A 20,684-nucleotide genomic window follows, 5' to 3' on the forward strand; every position below is an offset into this window, starting at 1 on the left:
GGAGATCTGACTGCCTTGATTGCAGTCTGTTCTTCACATGTGACTTCTGGCTTGGTTTCAGGTAGTTGGCTTGGTTGGTCAGTTTGAGACTGCCATTCTTAAGACAGGTGTATGTGCTTGATTTTAGGCACAGATAATGATCTCTAATTACATTTTAAAAAATATGTATGGGGAGCTATGAGAGTTACCATGAATGAGAAAGGGATATGTTGTTAGTTTAGTATTTAAGGGTTAGGAAGTAGCTACGATCTTTGTGGATTTGGGATCTCTCCCAACTCACAGAAGATACAGTAAGTTGTGGGAGCGTCTTGGTAGCTGACACTTTCATAAAATGCGTTTCAGACTTAATTCCTGAAGGATGTCGGATATGTAGCAGGAAAGAGATTATAATGCAGTTAGATTGTTTGATCTTTGGTTTAAGTGTGAAGTGTATGCCTTGTCCGTTTACATCAAAGGTATTGACTCTGATGCATTGATCAAAAGTAGAGTGAACTTGTTTATGTCGTTGATTCTAGGTATTATTTAAGAATCTGGAATGAAACTAGTTGTGCTTTTGTGTGATAGGTGAAGTCTATACATAAGCAGAATAAATAAGTCCAATTTGGGAATGTATGTTCAATGTAATTGCTTTCTTCTTGTGGTATTCTGTATTTTCGTAGTTGTGCCTGTTTTAAGTGAGGAAATGCATGCATGTGGAAATGGCATTTTGTAAGATACTTTGAGTGTGAGAGGTAGGTTTTTTTGCCCCCTAGTCTTGGGAATAAAAAGTTGAATTGCTTGTTCTTAGACTGGCATGGTTTGTCACAAAACATATTACTCAAAACCAAAACAAAGCCTATTGGGCCTAAGCGAAGAGGTCAGCTGCTTTTGTGTTCTTTTTTCCCCATCAGTCAAACAATAGTAACCATCTGTTCAATTGAAGTAGGCTTTGTACACATGCTTGACTACAGTGGTGCTCTGTAATGTTGTTGTCGTGGTTTTAGGCTGATCCAGCAACTAAAACTCACACAGTCTCTCCTTCTCCAATAAAGTAGAGAGGAGAGAAAAAAAAACAAAAGGACTGAGGGTTGAGGCAAGAACAGAGGGAGCACCCACCAACCATGGTCCTGGGCAAAACAGGCAGCGCTTTTCTCAAAGCAAAACAGTTTATTAATGATTACTTAGAAGGACAAAGGGAAATAAAAACCGATTACTTGAGAGGACAGAAAGAAACAAAACCAGATCTTAAAACCGACACCTTCCCCCCCCCACCTTCCTTTTCCTCCCGGCTCTACCTCCTCCCCCCAGCAGCACAGGGGGCAGGGACTGGGGGAGTGCAGGTCAGTTCATTCCGTGCTGTTACTGCTGCTTCTTTCTTAAAGGAGAAGGAGTCCTTACACCCTTTTCCCCTGCTCGAATGGATCCCCTACCCACGAGGAAAAATCCACAAATTTCTCCAACGTGAGTCCAGCCCACTGGAAACAATCCTTCCCCACAGATTGCTCCGGTGTGGGCTATACCACAGTCTCGGGTACTTAGGGAGCTGTAGCCACTCGCTCCGGCGTGGGTCGTCACGAAGACTCCAGATGCCTTTCTGCCTTGCCGTGCCCCCAACACGACCATCCTCGGGCTCAGGCATCTTCTCCCCACGGGCTGCGAGTAGGTTGCTGCTCCACCGAGGCCGTCCTGGTTGCAGGGGGGCAGCCTGCTATCTCACCATCAGCCGCAGGGGAAACTCGGCTCCGGCACACCTCCTCCCGCTCCATCCTCACTGACCTGCTGTCGATGCAGCTGTTTCTCTCAGATCTCAGTCCTCTCCAGGTGAACTCGGCCCAGTAGGCACCCTGGGAGTGGGGTGCCCCCGAGTTCCCCAGCTGGCTCCGCCGCCGCCATTCTCCGTGGGCGGCGCCGGCCCGACGCAGGCAGCCGCCCGGCCGGGAGCCAGGGAGCGGGGGCAGTGCCCTCCTCCCTTCTCTGGTCGATCCTGGGCGAAGCAACCTTTTCCGGTTCCCTCGTCCTGACTTAAATAGGGCAATTCGCAGAGGCGCCCTATTGGCTCAACCCCGAGGGGGATGGCAGTCTGATCCGGTGGCCAGAACTAAGCCTAACCCGGATCCAAAACCGGGGAGGTCGCAGGGAGCAAAATCCCTCTCCTGCCACCAGAACCACCCCCCCTCCACATCAAACCATGACAGTTGTGTATATAATATACTTCACTTTGGAAGAATTGATTTGCACCTTGTCTTAGGAAAATTTGTTTATTTGTTGTTCAGTTATGATATGGGTTATCCTTGTGGTCATAAAAAGTACACTGCTTCTTAAATTCACTGTTCACAGGGTGGAGAGCAAGGAGATTACTAAAGTTATGAAGTGTTTCATTATGTGGAGCTGTGTGAGTGTGGTATTTCCAAATGTGTCAGTTAAAGTTCAAAGCTTTGTCATGCTATTGCCTATTCTTTGTATATGTTTTGTGTTAATTACTTTGCTCTTTGTAGCATTCTGTTCAAGTAAAAAGTGACTTAAAATCTTTATAGAACTGCCTTTCTGACTTTATAGATATGTGTGTGTGTGTTTATGGCTGTCTTGCTTGTCATTGACTCTACTATACACTATTGAGTTTATAAAATCACTGATAAAACCTGCTAACAGTTGGGGTTTTTTTAAGAGATTGTCATAGCTTTATAAATGTCTAATATAAATTCAGCTGGACTTTAGATGAAATGAACTGTAAGAATACATATAATCAGGAATCATAGGAACATCGTTACATGGAGACCAGTGTTAAGCGGTGTCCCTTAGGGGTCTGTTCTGGGTCCAGTGCTGTTCAACATCTTTGTCAGCGACATGGATGACAGCATTGAGTGCACCCTCAGTAAGTTTGCCGATGACACCAAGTTGTGTGGTGCTGTGGACTCACTTGAGGGAAGAGATGCCATCCAGAGGGACCTTGATAGGCTTGAGAATTGGGCCAGTGCAAACTGCATGAGCTTCAACAAGTCAAAATGCAAGGTCCTTCACCTGGGTCGGACCCATCCTAGGCACAAATACAAACTGGGCACAGAGTGGGTTGAGAGTAGCCCTGAAGAGAAGGATTTGGGAGTGTTTATAGATGAGAAGCTCAACATGAGCCGGCAGTGCGCTCATGGAGCCCAGAAGGCCAACTGCATCCTGGGATGTATCAAGAGAAGTGTGGTCAGCAGGTCAAGAGAGGTGATTCTCCCCCTCTACTGTGCTCTTGTGAGACCCCACCTCGAATACTGCATCCAGTTCTGGTGTCCACACCATAGGAGAGACATAGATTTGTTGGAGCGTGTTCAGAGGAGGGTCACAAAGATGATCCAGGGGCTGGAGCACCTCTGCTACGAGGACAGGTTGCGGGAGCTGGGATTGTTCAGCCTTGAAAAGAGAAGACTTCGGGGGGACCTAATAGCTGCCTTCCAATACCTGAAGGGAACCTACAGGAAGGCTGGGAAGGGACTTTTTACAAGAGTGTCCACTGATAGGACAAGGGGAAATGGGTTCAAGTTGAAGGAGAACAGATTTAGATTAGATTTTAGGAAGAAATTCTTCAGTACGAGGGTGGTGAGACTTTGGAATAAATTGCCCAGAGAAGTTGTGGATGCCCCCTCTCTGCAGGTGTTCAAGGCCAGGTTGGACAGAGCCTTGAGTAGCCTGATCTAGTTGAGAGGCGTCCCTGCCCATGACAGGGAGGTTGGATTAGATGATCTCTGAGGTCCCTTCCAGCCTATGCCATTCTATGATTCTCTGAAACAAACCTCTAAAGACAACTAGTTGTAAATATAATAGTAGCAGACAGGTCTGTAAACCTTGGATATCAAAGGTGTTTCTGTGTTTTTAATAGATATTTTTGAACTGTCCTCCTTGTACTGTGGAGTAGACTTTCCTGCTAATACTTACCAAATCATACTCTTCTGTTTAAAGCAATAGGAATTGGTCCAGAAAATTGATAGTAGAACCTGCATCTCTGTTTTTCTCCCAGATAGGAATGAGGGGAGGGAAGTTAACATTTTTAGATTTAACTGTCTTCTTGAAAAAATGGCATTGAGTATCCAGGAAGTTACCGTATCATACTTCACCCCCTTGCCATTCTCAAACTGCTTTTTTCTCTAGTAACTTAAATATTTTACTGGTCTGTGTGTGAATCTTTTGATTCTTTTTTGGAAAATGTAGTTCAGCATCTTAATGTTCTGTGTGAAGTTTCTTGCTTTTCTGGATGTGTCATGATGCTTAGGATTTATCATAGATATGCAGGCTGGGTTTTCTAAATGCTTTACAAATGTAATTGTCTTTCCAGAAACATGTCATCAAATCTTAATCTATCCTTGGCTTTATGAATTGAAAATGATAAAAAGCAGTCTGATTTTCACCTGGGCAGCTTTTGTTCAGACCTTTAAAATACCATTTCAGTAAATCTGTCTCCCTAATAGTCTCCTTTTTTTCCTGCCTGTTTTGCTTAGTGTGTGTGCATGTAAGATGTGAGTAATCTTATTCTATTAAATCAAAGTGCTGATTAGAAGTTCTTAATCAACAAGTTATGAGGAAGGAGTCTTCTGTTTAAGTATTAAGTATGCATTCAGTCAGCTTTGCAAATTGAAATGTTAGGAAGTTTCAATTATAAGTAAGACAAATTAGTGTAAGTGAAATCCTAGCTGTCTGATAACTATTCAGTACCCTCTCTGATGTGAATTTCAGTACTGATCAACATCATCTACTTTGCAAAACTACCTATGAGGTTGATCGTTCATTGATGTAAGCAATCCTTGTAAAACTCTTGAGGGTATATTAACAGTACACCGAACTCCTCATAGATAAGTCTATTAAGGGTGTATTTACTATCTGTACACTGAACTGATTTTTTTTTTTCTACAGACATATTCTTCTGTTGCTGTCTGTAGAAGCACTGCCTTAGAGTGATAGAATGAAAATTTTAGCACTGCTGCATATGCCATAGCTGATTTCAGGAGCCTAGTCGCATGCTTTTGGTCAATAAACAGTAAATTCAAGGAACAATTGCAGAAGACTGCTTGACAGTAAGGGAATATCTTATCTTCAAAATTAGATGCTCTTTCTGAATGAGCACATCAATCTGCATTTTAATAGAACATGTTCCTTGAATCTGGCAGAATGCTGAAAAGAGCAATGTTAATGTTTGAACCTTTAGATAGTGAGGAAAAAATTTCATCTTTACTTTGATGTCTGAGAATTGTCTGAGATGATGTGTCATGTTGCAGTGCTACTACCCTTTCCTAAAATTCTCACTACTTGTGAAGGTGGTTTTTGAGCACCACAGAATTCTAAGTGAAAAGGATATGAATGCCTGCAGGAGGCATCCCATTGTGCTCAGTTTTCAGATTCTCATTTCTTTGTGGTCTTATCTGTGTGTTGTACAGGTGTCAGGAACATTGCCAGTATGTGTTTTGGGGCTTTTATTTATTATTTTAAAGGCAGAAGCTATGTTTTTTTGTTGCAAGCTGTCTAGCAACAGTATTAGTTCCAGTAATAGGTATCAAGATGCATTAAAAGATCATTTTAGATGCATTTTAGATCTTATGCTGAAAATTTGATTTTGAAAAACGCAAAACAAATCTGAGAAGACGTATTGTTCACAATTCTTTGAGAAATCTAGGTGTGTTTGATTAACAGATGAATTAAAGTAAAAATGTTCAACTTTTTGCACCAAGCATTACCACATACAGATGACTGGCTTATCACATACGCCTCACCAAGTGGCAATGATGACTTAGTAGTTAACACGATTACATACCTCTTGAATTAAATTGTTTAAATTACTTTAGGGCTGGCAGGTAGATAAGTTGAATGAAACTCTTATTTCCCTTTACAGAACAAATCTTACTTTAATATCAATGTTAGTAATAATACTGTGTGAAACTTAGCCACTGAATTAAATACATGTAAATTTGGTAGCATTTCTATTGCATTCTCAATCTGTTACAATAATGAATAAGTGATCTTAAATTCTCTTCTTTAAAAAAAAAATAAAAATCTTTGCATTAGTATTCCCTCAAGCATGGGTGAAGCTTCGTAAACAACTCTCTAGAACTTACTTTTTTAAGGTACTAATAGCCTTTATCTTGTTAAGAAATGAAAATAAACTTAAGAGGTTTTTTAATGCATCCACTTGGAGACTTTAAACAGATGTTTTTTACTGATGCATTTCTGTTGTTTGCTTTCTTAACAGTGGACTTTTAGTAGGACCTAATAAAATTATATTGATGTAAAGAATAACAATAGCTGAAAGACATTTGCGTGAAATAACTGAATTTGCTTTTGTATATATTTTACGATATTTTCTAACTTTTGTTTTAAATGGTAATAAGCTGTAAATAATTGGGTGGGTGTTGGAATATTTTTTTTTTTTAATTAAGTAGTTGGTATTACATTTTCACTGCTGCTTGATTTTGTGTTTGTAGAGCCAGAATGAAGACTGGGGAGGTTTGTCTGAGGATATCTTATGATTAAGAGCAATCTAAGGCATTAGCCCTTTTGACCCCCATCTAAATGATTGGTAATTACCAAGTTTACCATTTTGGTGGCATGGATTAAATGGGTGCTATGCAAAGACTGCTGCACGTTTAATTAAGTCCTTGCAACGGAAAACAGAAAATGGGTGATGGGCTTAACTTTCTGCAACACTTGCATGATGGTCTTTGAAGAGTGCTTTGAGTGTTCCCTGTTATTTTCCTTTTTTGTACTAACCGCATCAACTTGAAGCGTCTGACTTCTTCCAGCTTTCTTTGGTGTTGATAATTAAGTGGGATAACGCAAGTTAGAGAAATGGATACCAAAACTAATAACTAAACAGATGTTTGGCTTTGTTTACTTACAATCAACCCATATAAATGTGTATTTATTGGAAAATGAGCTGTTTACATCTGCTGTGCAAAGAAAATGGGCCCTAAAAAAGACTGGGTGCTGCTGCAATTGACTGTATATCAAGTGCCGGATGCTGCATGACAGAACAAAGCTTATTTGCATATATAGTGCATTGCAACATATTTTTGTCCAAAGCATAAGTGGAATACGTTGTGGCAGTCCTACTAATAAAGGTAAGATTTTATTTTACATAAGCCAAGTTTAAAGCACACATGAAAATGATTTGCTGGAGAAAACTTAATTAGTCCTCTGCTTATTTGATATCATGATAAACAAGTGGTTCAGTAAACAAATTGGCTTTTGCAATGTGCAACTGCAGTAACAGATCTGATTTCATATGCAGCTTTATAAATATCAGGATTTAGTTTCCAGACAAAAGAAAATTATTATAATAGACAAAATACTTTGTAACACGTTCATAATAAAATTTACTGTTGGTGTATGGGTATTTGTACCACTTAAAAGTTACCTAGTATATGATACAGCTGTTGATCCATGTTGGGGAGCGGGAAGTAGCTAATAATAATCTGCATGTGTATTAGACCTGTTGAATTAGGGCAGCCAATAAGTCATTTGTTCAAAATAGAATTTCTTATATGCATTTGAACATATTCTAAAACAACGATAAGAAAATCTAAATGTTCAAGCTTAATTTTTTTCCACAGTTTTTTCCCCATATTTATTGCTTTTCCCTGCTCTTCCTGATAACAAGTTCATGTACGAAGAGTGTAATTCTCATGGTGAGGTTAGTATTAGTACTGTGACTGTAAAAGTTTTCCTTGTGATTAAAACTTTAAAAAGTATTTATGTTGTTTGGGACCTGCGTTAAGCATACAGCTTTTACTTTTTTTTTGTCTTAGATGGCTGGAAAGACAAATTCTAGAACAGGCAAGCTCAGGCTTAGAGAATTCTGTGTGACTCTAGTTTACTTGTCTATAATATGTCCCTGATGAATTCTATGTAAGTGGCACAGTTTTAGTTGAAGAAATGTGCTTTGTCCTCATTAATTTGAACAGTGGTGTTATCAGATGCCCATGGGATGCTTCTTCCTGGCCTGTACTGTTGCTTGGAATTCCGAGTGAAGGAATAGTCGCTGTGTAAAGGGCTTAATTTACGTGGTTTTCATGACTCCACAGAATATGGAGAAATAGGGATGGCACCTGCTCAGGTGAGTGGAGAGGGACAAGATAGATGGTTGCTCGTAATAAAAGATGTGAATAGTTTGCCTGCTGGCAGGAAGTGCAGCTTGTGTTATATAGGAATGAAGATCATCTGTGGTAAAGAAAGATCACCTGAGGTAAAGAAGGTTGTCTTTGGGCACGAGGAGGAGTTTGACTCTTACAGTGTCCGTGCTTGGATTAACCTGATATCTACTAATAGGTCATCCAGCTTCAAGTTACTTAATCTGTGTTGCTCTATCAAGCATAAACAAACACTAAATGAGTAGCATGTGGTTTTTTGAGGACTGTTTCAGGGAGATTTGCTTGTAAACTAGGGTGTTGAGTTCTACGTGTGCTTTATGACAAGTGTAATAAGCCACTTACTTAGTAGTAGTCTATTCCGTACAGAATTTGGTTAAATTTAAGGTAAGCTTGTATAATGTTGAAAAAACTAAGTGATATACAACTAGACAGGGTGAAATCTTTTTATTGTGTGCTCAAGTTCTACTGCATAGAACTTTACGCTTTCTATGAAGAGCAGTTTACAGGTGGTAAAGTCATGGTCTTGAGTCAGGGTGCAGTCTCCTCATCACCTAAAACTTTGCTGACAGTAACTCTTGTTGAGAAGGCCAGATCCATTCCTGCTGCCACCTTTGTGGTGGCACTTGATTTGATCCACTTGCCCTGTGATTATGCAGCTCCTAGCTTGTTAGCTAAAACCTAAGAATATGCAGGGGAACAGGTGCCAGGAGGAAGAAGGCAGCTTTGAAAAGGGAAGTAAAAGGCAGCAACTTTTGGTGGCAACCAGGACTTCTGCTAAAGCTAATAGTGTAATTTAAATTACATTTTAACGATTCCCAGTGTGTCTAAGTGTTTTAAAAAGCCAGTGTTCCCCGTGTATCTTGTCTTGACTCATGTCTGCTTTGAACCCCCAAGTCAGCAAGCACAGTTGGGTAAGTTCTAATTTACCTGTCTTATGCTGCACCCCTGCTGTTGGTTTGAGTTATAGGAGTGTGGCAAGGAGCTTCAGCAGCCGTATTGACTTACAGAATTTTCAGTTACCCTTTCTCTCCCTCTTTTCTTTGTGCCAGAGAAACTATTTATATGACCATTTCAGAACTAGATTTCAAATCCATTTAAACTCATCCAATTTAAGTTGCTCATTTCTGAAAACATGCAGTCAGCAGCTTTTCTTTTCTGTGTTTACAACTGGGCCCTGCAAACATTCATCCAAACAACTATAAGACGGCAGAGTGCTGCAGGAACAGGAAGGAAGGGGAATGCTTAAATGCCATTGCCATGGAAGCTGAATGATACTGTGTGTGACATGGCTTGTTACAGCAATGTATTCTGGTCATCCCTTCAAAGATACAGCCCTGCAGTTTAAGAAATGCTTCCTTAAGCAAAGCGGAATAAGTAATGCAAACCTGTAGCTGCAGTGCTGGAAAAAGATGGAAGAAAACATTAATGAATCCTTATGTGCATAGTTTGGCAAACTGCCAAACATACAGACACTGTGGGATTATCTGATAGATAGCTCAATGATTTGTAATAATTTCGGCTCTAGCTTCTTAATACAAAGTATTCAGCAGTAGTATTTGCTTAAAGCATTTGCGTTTTTGTGGTGGGGAAGTGGAGCCTCCAGTGGATGCTTAGAACCCTCCTTAGCCTTAAAGATTAGACTGTCAGTTCTTCATAGCTCACTGCATAGCAACTGATTGGCAGGTATAAAGCACTGCCTCCCAGGGTGATTATCACCTCTGATCCAGCAGATCAGAATAGCAACTAAGAAGCAGAAAGCACCCACTGTTATCCAGTTACAGAACATGAAGTTTCCACTGATGTTTTTACTTCTGCTTTTGAGAGGGAGGCAGGCAGGCCACTCTGATCTTACACCATATCCTTCTACTCCGGTCTGTTGAGGTGGTGTTTTAGAGCCAAAGTGTGTGCATATGCTAGGATGTTTTGCTGAGTAACACTTGCATGATGACTGTTGCTGTTTCAGACCCTAGTTGAGTATTGTGTTCGCTAATTTGTACCAATCTTGAAGATTTCTTTTTTTTGTCCTCTCTGTGTAGGAAGCTGCAGACTAGATCTTGACTTGGAGTTAGCATTGGTGTAGGATTGTTCTTTGTTTTTAAGCAACAGCATGGTTAATATTTGTCTTTGATCATGTTCAAGGCCTCATGGGTGTTTCTAGGTTCTCTGAGAAAACACTTTGTTTTCCTTTTGGAAGTAAAGTAGAATTTTCCCAGTAACCATGTAATTGGGAGTTTCTGAGTAGTTAGCTAACCAAAGATATGCTAAAAGAAATACTCTACTGTTTTGAAATCCCTGAAAATGCAAGTGAACAGCAGCAATTTCCTAAAGCAGCCTTTCATTAGAAATATTTCCTAATAAAGATTCAGAAGTGGAGTGTAAAAGTAATTACTTTTGAAGTAGAAGCTAACCAAGTGCTTGTTAAATGTTAATCTCTTCCTACTGTCAGAACATCATGTTTCTAAACAGAAACCATCATCCCTTCTCTCGCTTTTCCCCATAGCCCGTTTCTGTAGTATTGTTCCTCAACTGCCGTGTGCTCCACGGTCCCACATCTTGTCTGTTTTTCTAGCTTGGGGTTTGTTTAGATGCTGGGGGAAAAGAAGACATGCCTTTATCAAAAGGTAGCAGTTGTAATTTTTGCCTGCAGTTTAACATGGCTTACTTTCATAGACTTCATGCTGGTTTTGACAGGAAAGAAGTTGAAACAAAAACTAAGTAAACTTTCCCTGAAAAGAAGGCGTGCCAAGTATTCATGAAGTTTGTGTCACTGCTGTGTAATGTTGTTAGTAAAACCGCAAAATGCTGAACTTCAGTCAGTTTGGTGTAGGCATAAATAATTTCTTGTGTCTCTCTTGCCTGAGGAAATAGACTGTTTTCTTGTCCACTACAGACTTAAGATAGACAAATTGCTGCAAGAAAATAATTTCAAAGTAGATGTCAGGCAGATTTTCCAGTGATGATGGTAATGAAGCATCTTTAATGAAGATTGCTTGGGGGCCATTAAAAAGTTTCCATCACTAGATGCCTTTAACAGATGAAGTATCTCTCAGGAATGTTACAGGTGTGCTGTTTGGGGGACTGGATTAAACAAAGTCCCTTCTAATTTTAGTTTGATTATGATTTTTTAATTAGATTGGGTCATGACAAAGTTGGCTGAGAAAAATGTCAGTTGGGTGGAGCTAGCTAAATAGTTCTGTTCACTCAAATCAACTCTACCGTTTTTCTAACAAAATCTATCATGACTGAGGCTGAAAATTTCAGAGAGTATTATTAGCTTTTAAAAATGAGTTGTAAACACAGATGTCCGTTTGAAAAAGATGGATTCTAGTAACTTTAAAACATTGTGGAATTGCAACGTGCAGCTTGTATTGTAGAGCTGTTACTGCTTTGGCAAAACTAGGATCTAAGACCTATATATTAAAGTCAGATAAACAGTTTACGTCCAAATTTTTAAATGTGATGATTTTTCAGGGGTAGTATTTCATGTTAGTTTACCATCATATGGCGCTGTAAGGATATAATTGCTTCTTCCCTAGCTGCTAGATGAACTCATTTATAAACTCATTAGATCCAGATAGCTAGCCATCTTAAGGACATGCTTCACAGGCTCAGATGTTGTCTGAGGTCTGCGGAGTCCTACAGAAGGAAGGCAAGGTAGTCTGGATACTGATTGTAGAAGTTGACATCTGTCCTTTTCCCCAAATTGTCTGGTATTCAGACCAGCAGGCTAACTACTTTGGGGACAATGTGGCATGGAGCACAGTAAAAAAATTAACAAATCATAGTTGGAGCTTATGAGATACTGTAGTTCTGTAATGGCAAATTGTCAAAACTTTTTCTTCCTTTCTGTTGTTTGTCAGGCTGCCCAAAGTGCCAGACCCTCTGTGCCTGATGGTCTCAGATGTCCTCAGTGGGATACAGAGGTCTCACTGAAACTGCCATGTTTTCCATCTCACAATACTGCTGTGTTATCGCTTCGAATCTCAGTTACTGTTGTCTTCCATTTAATCTTTTAGATTCACCTCTACAATGTCCCTCTATTGCCAGTCTAGTTGCAGGTGACGTTCACATGTTCTGTAAGCTAAAAAGCTGCCAGGAGTGAAATAACCACTTTCTTCCTATTGTTATCTGACAATCTGTCTTGCTTGATCAGTAGATAATAAATTTCTGTCAAGATGAGACACTAATCTCATAACAGTAATTTGAGTCAACCATCTAATTTCTTGTACCAGGATTTTCACATCAAAGACAGTTAACAGGGCGGGGAATAGCCCCAGGGTGTGGGAGAGAGTAGAAGTTTGAAAAGTTTTGAAAGGTAACAAGTGGATAAACATGAAGTGAACACTTCCATGTCCTTATCTGTTCATACCAGTTGTGTAAAAGGGAACATGATCAGTGCTTCCAGTCCAAAGAGCGTGGTAACAAATGTGTGCAGCCTGGGATAATCTTTGCAGACAGCAACAGCGAATGGTAACCAGCCTCGTTAAGAGCATTAGAAAATGAGTTGCTCTCATTCTTCTTTCTGTCCAGAGAGCTATAGTAAAATTAAGGAGAAATCATAAGATTTGACAGGCATTTCAGTGAAAGCAAAAACTTTGATGGCTCCAGGTTTCCAAGGGTGAAACACTGGAGGACATGAGTTGTTTTTTTTCGAGGAGGAGAATCAGTCATGTGTGCATGTATGTTCCAGGTAAAAACTGAAAATGTGAAATGGTAAAACTCGGGCATTTGAGATTGTTACAATATGGATGTTTTTCAGTTGGCTTCATGAATCTGTGTCATGCCAGCAGTGAAAGTAAAGCATAAGTTTTCCCTAAGTACCTCTCTGGGAATTTTTTTTTGTCTGTGGAAGCTCTAGCAGTTCGAGAGTTAATATTTTCTTTTTAGTCAAAGCTCCTGCTCCTTGAGGCAAGTGCTGTATACTGCCATCATGCAATTCCTTTTCCAGTTAGGAATGTGCCCCAGCATTTTGTTTTTGATGTAGGCTGGCTCGATGTAAGCAGTAAGAGAGGTTTTAAGAGTTAAAATTCACATCTGTAATTCTCTATTATATATCAAATTCTATTGAGTTCTACCACAAATCACAGCAGACTTCATACAACTTATTTGCAACTGTCACTGAGCTATAGGTACTATTGCTTTGAGAACTACTGGTTTTGTACTTGGTTTGTTCAGAAGAATTTTAACTACTATGGAATAATGTTCAGATTACCAACGCTGGAAAGCAGTATAAATCCTGCAAAGCTTCTAGGATATTTTTGTTGTGCTTTTTTGTAATTGTAGATTAGAATTCAAAAATGTACAAGCTTGAATGTGTGAATAAACTGAGATGACACAGAGGAAATTGTTAGGTTTAGAAGTCATGGGAACTTTCTCAGTTCTGTTTTAAGACAGAGGGGTGGGATACTAAAATAGATGGAAGATTTTAATTGGTATATCATGAAAGATAGTAACTGATATACAGAGAGTTATGTGCTTTTTTTTTCCCTCTCACAAGATGTGTAATGGGGCATGCATGGCACTGATACTCCTAAATTCCTATTACTCCATTAAAAATGTCCTCATCTATCTTCAGAGCAGTGATTCTTAATACAAAAAATTTAGTATTGCTTGCCTTCTAACTTTGAACAAATTGTTTACTAATGCTCATGTTGTTAATATAAGAGAGTATTAAGTTCAGTGACATAACAGAGAAAACTTTGCCTACTGAGAGGTGTCTTGGATATTACCACTTTTCAAACAGGCACTCTAATAGATAATTTTTGTCGCAAGTAATGCCACTGCTGTACTACCGTGGCACGGTGCTGCTCACAGCTGTCTTCTAGAGACCTGTTACTGATGTGTGTTGTCAGAGCAGGTAGGGTAGGTGATGTCAAAAGTTCACTTAGCCCAGTGCCCTGTCTCTGACAGTAGCCAAGAGCTGATGTCTACTGAAGAGGCTAGAATGGAGCAAATATATAGGGTTACCCATCTTTGGAACAGCATCTCAGCTTCAAACAATTTTTGGCTGGGAAGAAACTCTGAGCTTACATAATACAGTAATTACGATGTGAAGTTGTCCTGTCCGTTGTTAGACTCGGCATGCAAGTACGGGGGAGTAAAATGATGGTTCTCTCCTCCCACCCCTCCCCAAGGTCTAGAATAGTCAAAAATACAATATTGTATTTCTGTGACAAATGTCCTTTTCATGTCAGAGATACAATAGTGAGATAATATTTTTGTTTTCTTGCATATCTGTCCACCTTTCTATTATGTATAAGAATATGTACATTTCTTTTGTAGCCACGTCATGAATACTTTAATGTCCCAGTGTACTAAATGGCTTCATTCATCATGCATGCAGAATTTCAGAGGAGCTAGACCTGTGACTTACTCATGACAGAACATTATCATCAGCTTGGTGAATCCAGTCATCTTGAATCTAATAGAATACCACAACCATTCTCTGCTGATGTGCTTTCCTCTTCCCCCTCTGTTTTACAGTGTTGTCTCTTCACGTGTCTTGTTTCAACAAAACTTGTGCTTGTTGGCATATGGTTTAACTTTTTTTATTGTGTGTAAGCTTGAAGTCTTATGCTTAAAAGTTCTGTAGAATTTTCAGAGCTAAACATCTATATACTACAACACCTATACTGTAACATTGCTTGACTTGTGTTTATCTTTCAAATAATTTGTGGTGGTATTTAAACATACGCTTAAAACCTGTAGGTGAAGTTAATATTTACAAGAGAAACTAGTGAAGGAGTAGTAGTATGTGAAATGTCTATACACACAAGTATTAAATGATGTTGCACACAATTCTACACAGACCTTGTATCTTAAAGATGCACATAGCAATATCCTTTCCTGAGACTGACACGATAGTGTGAATTATAAAGAGGAGGAAGGCAGAATTGATTAGGGCAGAGAGAAAGACTGAAGTAAATCTGAGATTACAACATTTGGATTTAAATGTTCAAAACACTCTCGTGAGTAGTTGAACAGTTGCTGCTACTGAAGGAGAGAACAAGTTCATGGCTTTATGAATGGTTAGGGTTGGATTTATTTTTTTAACTCCATTAACAGCATACTTGAAATAAGTCTCCTTCAATTGTCATTTCCAGTTTTAAATGCAGACTACCTTATATATCAGAACTGCCACAGGGGTGAATATGATAGGTACCTTTCAAATAAAAAGTGTGGGCAGAGTGAGAGGGCATGTATTGCACCCTCTGTTCACCTAGTAGAAGAGAATAATTTTTAACCTAAAACCAATGCTGGTTTTGAAAATTGTTTAGATGTAATTAGCAAGGCGGTGGTTACTGAGTTTAACAGCAAACAGCTAGTTCCACCTACTATATGTGGTAATGCACTACCTTTCAAATGTTAAACTGACATAAAGTAGGAGATTTAGGGGATTAGACAAAAGATTTGGATTGGATTTGCAGCATTCTGAAATCTTAGAAAACAAGATCATAGGAGTGGTTTTCCATTTCCAAGTTTGCCATTTTTTCTGTAAGACATTAACAACGTGTTTGAATGTCTGGTTAATGCTGCTTTAGCCTGCATTATTTCATGCCTGTTGGCTTAAAATGCTGTGCATTGAGCTGTAATGAGATGCTGTTTTTCTTGTTATCTGTATACAGCTGCTTGCTTCTAAATGACTAGGTAATGAATTAGCTTTCCTGGCATGTCTGAAATAAAGTATTGCATGCACTTTTGTCTCATGTGAATGACTTTTTTTTCCCTCATCTGTGTTCTGATATATTTCAAATTTGCATTGTTTGCCTTGGGTGATTCTGAGCTGCAGGTAGTGTATAATAACTGCAGAATGTTTTCTGTAACAATTGGATAAAATGTTTGACACTTCCTAAAACAAATAACGTGAACAAAACATAATATAATGTGTTTTGTTTCTTAAAAGTCATAGCTAATGAAATTATTCCTCTAGCAAAACACATTAGCCTTTAGGTGTCTCTTTTGAGATGATACAATAGAATCATAGAATTGTTCAGGTTGGAAGAGACCTTGAAGATAGAGTCCAAACGTTAACCTAACACTGCCAAGTCCTCATTAAGCCATGTCCCTAAGAAGGCATGTGTCTGCCTCAAGGTTACTGCCGTGGTATTAAAAAATTAAAATCTTACTGAGTTCTACTGGTGAGATATTTGTGGATGAGTAGCCAGTGTCCTTGAAATACATTGCTTTAAGTTCATTGTTAGCCAATGACCTTGATTTACTTGAAGAAATTTAATTTTTGTTTAAGTATATGCCCGTTTGAGAATTGCCCACAACTTTGAATTGGCAGTGGAGCCCATAGGATAGTAGCAGCAGTGCACTGTATTTCTTCATAGCTATTGAAGAGCTTTTTTTTCAGGTAATTTAGTAAATATCCTGCTTTACCACTGAGTAACTGTAAGTGTCCACTGTTGTCTAATCAGTTTAGAACTGTGTAAAGTTGGTTTTGTTACAAATGTTTTCAAGACCCTGAAATGCCTGAGAAATTCTGTTACAATACTGAGTTCTGTTGCTACAATTAAGAATGTAGGATTTTTTTGAGTAAAATGCTTTAAGTTGGTGGATAAGGGAGATGTGTGTCCACTAAAATGAATGCAACTAAGTAATCTGTGAATATAATACGACAAGTTGTATTAAAAATGCTACATAGCCTTTTCTTCAATCAGTGTCTCCTTTTGGAGGATTTGTGTTAAAATACACATGTAAATCTTTAATCCTGCCATCCTGTCTGCCTTTATCAAGGTCACTACAGTTCTAAGAATATTTAAATATTGCATCAGTGAGAAAAAAAAACGCTACATCTTTACTACACCAAATATCTTGTTTCCAGTTTTAGCTTGCCTTTTTCTTACAATTTCTTACTTGCTGCTGGGTTTTGGAAGGCATCTCGAAGTGCTCAGAGATGGCCTGTTCCAAGCACTGACTTATTTCACATGAAGTTGCCTTTAAAATACCATATCTTGTTCCTTCAATACTAAATCATCTTATAGATGGACTGAATGAGGATTGTAAACTCGATCATTTTGTGCTACGTATTCAAGGCTGATAGAGACAATGTTCTAGTGTTACTTGTAAGATTTAAGCTGCTTAATTATTTATTTTATTGATGATTTTTTTAAAAAATAAATGTTTAGAAAGCAGTTGAAAAATAGTTTGTTTGCTGCCTTAACTATTATCTGCCTTTTTTTCTGCTTCATGACCTGTCTTGTTTTAGGATGCTAAAGTAAGTTTATTCCTATTCTGGATACTAAACCTGTTGATATTTCCGTAAGGACACAGTATCCCTTTTTATTTACTATGATACTGTTAATAATTATGGAAAAGGACAGCCTAATGTTTCTAGTTAAACTACTATTTCTTTTCAGATGGTATAGGAATAATGAATTAAAACCAGATTATAACCCTTTGGAATTTTGTATTTAAACACCTTGCTCTGAATCTAAACAAAGCTTTTTAAGATTAGAATTAACCTAAAACTTCATGCCCAGTATGGAATAATAGAATTCCAATCCTGGCAATTCCTCCACTTCTGGACGGGTCAATTTATTGACACCAGGTGTACCAAGGTACCTTGACCTGGTTTTATGAACTAAGCATGGGACTGGTGTAAAAAGTCTAGGGTCTTAATAAAGAACTTAAGGGATACTGTATCTTAGTTGCATCAGTCATGTCATTCATCCATTGATTCATTCATTCTTCCCTAACAGATTTTTGAGACCCCTATAATAATTCACCACAAAAATCACTGACTTCATTGCAAGATGCTTCCTGATCCCTCCCCAGTTCATTTATCTATTACTAGGTTGTAATTCGTTCCCTGCTGGTACATCTGAATTGCTTTATTTTTATTCCGCTTAAGGGCAATAAAATCCACCAGCTATTCCTGTGAACCATGAGAATCTAATTAACAGCTCTTTGAAAAGTGCAGCTAATACCATGTTTGCAAACTGCCGTACTTTTATATTTTCATGTCTTTCAGCTTTTCTTTTTTAATTAAGCATCTTTCATACTAACTCATGTATGGTGCTGTTCAATAGAAGCACAGGGTCCATTTACCACTGTCTCAAATTTTCCCTCCATAGGAAGCAGAGACCCCACGTAGTGTACTTGAAGAAATTGGATTGACATAAATCTTCACTTCAGCTGATGACATCTCAGTGTTTCATACTGTAAATGTTCACTGCCTTCATTGTAATGTTTAGCTAATGGTGTAAGATGCTGTTTGTCAGTATTACTGTTTTGCTAAGCTGCTTCATTCAGGCCTACAAGAAAAATACTCCTTTGAAAAGGGAACAAGAAACTAAAGTCCAAAAATCATAAATGAACGGGAATTAGATTTAAATTGACTCGGTGTCTCCCTTCACTGCATTTATACGAAGATTGCATTTGACTTCAATAAGTGTACTGTTTTTTATAAGCAAACTTGACTTCAGGAAATAAATGTATCATTATGACATAGCATATCTAATGACAAGAAACTACATGGACAACTCCAAATAGGAAATGTTATGGTGTAGAAATTGTGTTTATACAACCAAAGACTTTTCGTTCATCTACGTTTTAGTCACCACTTGTGATAATTTTGCTTATTTCAGTTGATGCATAAATTGGAAATACCTGTTTACTACTGAATTTGTCATTATACCAAAGAATCCTGTTAGGATCTGCATATCAAACTGGTAAAAACTGTTAATGTGATATTGCTTTTTGCAAGAAAACTGCAAACTGATCAATTCACTAGAAATGAAGGTGTATTTAAGTGTAGCTACCTTGAGTAGAACTGTGCAAGTTACTATACTAAAAAGGGAATGCATGTAGTAAAAAATAAATAAATCATTGCAAATAAGGAAACTATTTTCAGATCTAATGAGACTTGCTCTGAACATCAGCCTAAGAAAGGAGGTGGGCTTTCTGACTGTATAGACAGGTGCATAATAAAAATTTGGTGCATAATAAAAAATAAACAACTACTTTTGAAGATGGGAAAGGGAGCTTTATAAAAGGGACTTTTGTTATTTTCTTTCAGACTCTACAAATTAATTTGTATTTATTGGTGGTTTATAGTTATGTTTTAATGAGTGTATAGGTACCTTTAAAAAACCTAAACACAGTAACTGTCAGTGTCATTTCAACTGCTTTTCTTGATGTACACATTTAATATGTGACACATCCCTTATGAAACTCTTGTGTAATGCACAGTTGAACCAACTAATTTGCAGTGAGAGCTTTTAAATGCTGGATTTGTGTGCTGGATTCACTGCAAATCATGTAAAGTGATATCAAGTAATATTTTGACACTTGTAGCAGACTTTCAGTAATTATAAACTAAACTTGTTTCACTTGAGGAAACTTGTTTCGCATATGGTTTTGAGTTTTGAGGAGGTAGTGCCCCGCTTCGGCATAGCCAAGTTCTGCCTGCTGCGTGTCTGCGTGGTCCCTGAGAAGGTGGAGCTGTTGCCCTCCCTTCCTTCCCCAGTAACTTCACTCCAGGAGTCAATGTTTTGGCTTGTTCACTTGAGTAAGTAGTGCCATGTTTTCACAAAACTCAGCTTTGGCTAAGTCATTGCCGGGAGCAGTTGCATGCTGCTGGCAGAAGCATCTGCACAGCCATCTGGAGAGCAAGGCTGTGGGCTTGGGGCGACCGAGGATACATGGAACCTGCCAGGAAAGGCTCTGTGTTGGCACTTACAAGCCCCGTGATCCTGATCTCGGCGTCAATGCTGGTAGCAGTGGAAGGGCCAGCTGGGGCAGGGGTGGGTCTGCACCTTTCTAGGGCTGTGCTGGGGTGGAGCCTGTGAACTTGGAGTGTTGGAATTTGTCTACTTACGCCCTTTCTGGGATTTAAACATACCTGATTGCTCGAGACCACTTTTAACCTAGGGCACGCAAAAGCCATGGTGGCCATGTCCCCAGAGCACAACAGGCAGGGACAGATGAGGTCAAAGCGGTAGCAGAATGACCCTGCGTGTGAGACAGAAGCGGTGATATCACCTTGAGTCAAACCCGAAGCAATTTTATGTGTATTAAACATGTTTTTGAAGTTTGCACTGTCACTTGTATGTGCTTGGCCGGATTAAGCTTTGTTGTGATTGTGATAAATAAACTGTTTGACCTCTGTCTGTCACATTGGTTTAGTTGTAATAAATGTCCATTTTTACACCATTGCTGTGTGTTTATATGTAATTAGCGCTGGTCTTTGCAGATGAAAGAAGAGGCTACTCAGTGCTAGTTTAAAAAAAAGGGAAATTTTATTACAGTGCTTAACCTGTTCTTTGAGCACTTTATTAAAAAATGTGTGAGTATACTGTGTCCAAGATTAGTTATGTACATCCATTTAAATTGTACAGAAAGCAATAAATTAGCAAGTTTTTGGAAGGCTTACCAGGTTAAACATGAAATTTATTAAAGTGGATGTTCAATTGATGCGATAGTGCCACTTCATTTGAAAATTAAAACAAACCACATGTTGATTGAGAGAGGGTTCTGGATAATACAGACTCAATGTTCAGTTCCTTACATGGAAGTATGAGCAAGTCAATCTAACGTTCACGATCCTAGTCTCAACCAAAAATTTCTCTGATTAATCTCTTC

At 38.7% G+C, this 20,684-nt stretch overlaps 1 protein-coding gene across 3 annotated transcripts in view; it reads left to right on the forward strand.

Moving 5' to 3' along the window:
• The window catches only part of AP1S2 (adaptor related protein complex 1 subunit sigma 2), a 35,444-nt gene extending 15,192 nt beyond the window's left edge, over positions 1-20,252 (forward strand). Inside the window, exons 5-6 of one of the 3 annotated variants that reach the window (XR_015222477.1) lie at positions 6,432-6,526; positions 18,176-18,214. Coding sequence is in view for 2 of the 3 variants with exons in the window: in XM_086618919.1 (XP_086475045.1) it covers positions 18,176-18,223 (48 nt within the window). In the remaining variant the exon portion in view is untranslated. Of the gene's footprint in view, positions 1-6,431; positions 6,527-14,378; positions 15,090-18,175 lie in introns of those variants that run through there. The other 2 variants (XM_086618919.1, XM_086618912.1) reach the window with 2 other exon arrangements.
• The last annotated feature ends 432 nt before the right edge of the window (positions 20,253-20,684 follow it).

The sequence above is a fragment of the Tauraco erythrolophus genome, chromosome 1 (assembly GCF_009769465.1).
Source record: "Tauraco erythrolophus isolate bTauEry1 chromosome 1, bTauEry1.pri, whole genome shotgun sequence".
Classification (NCBI taxonomy): domain Eukaryota; kingdom Metazoa; phylum Chordata; class Aves; order Musophagiformes; family Musophagidae; genus Tauraco; species Tauraco erythrolophus.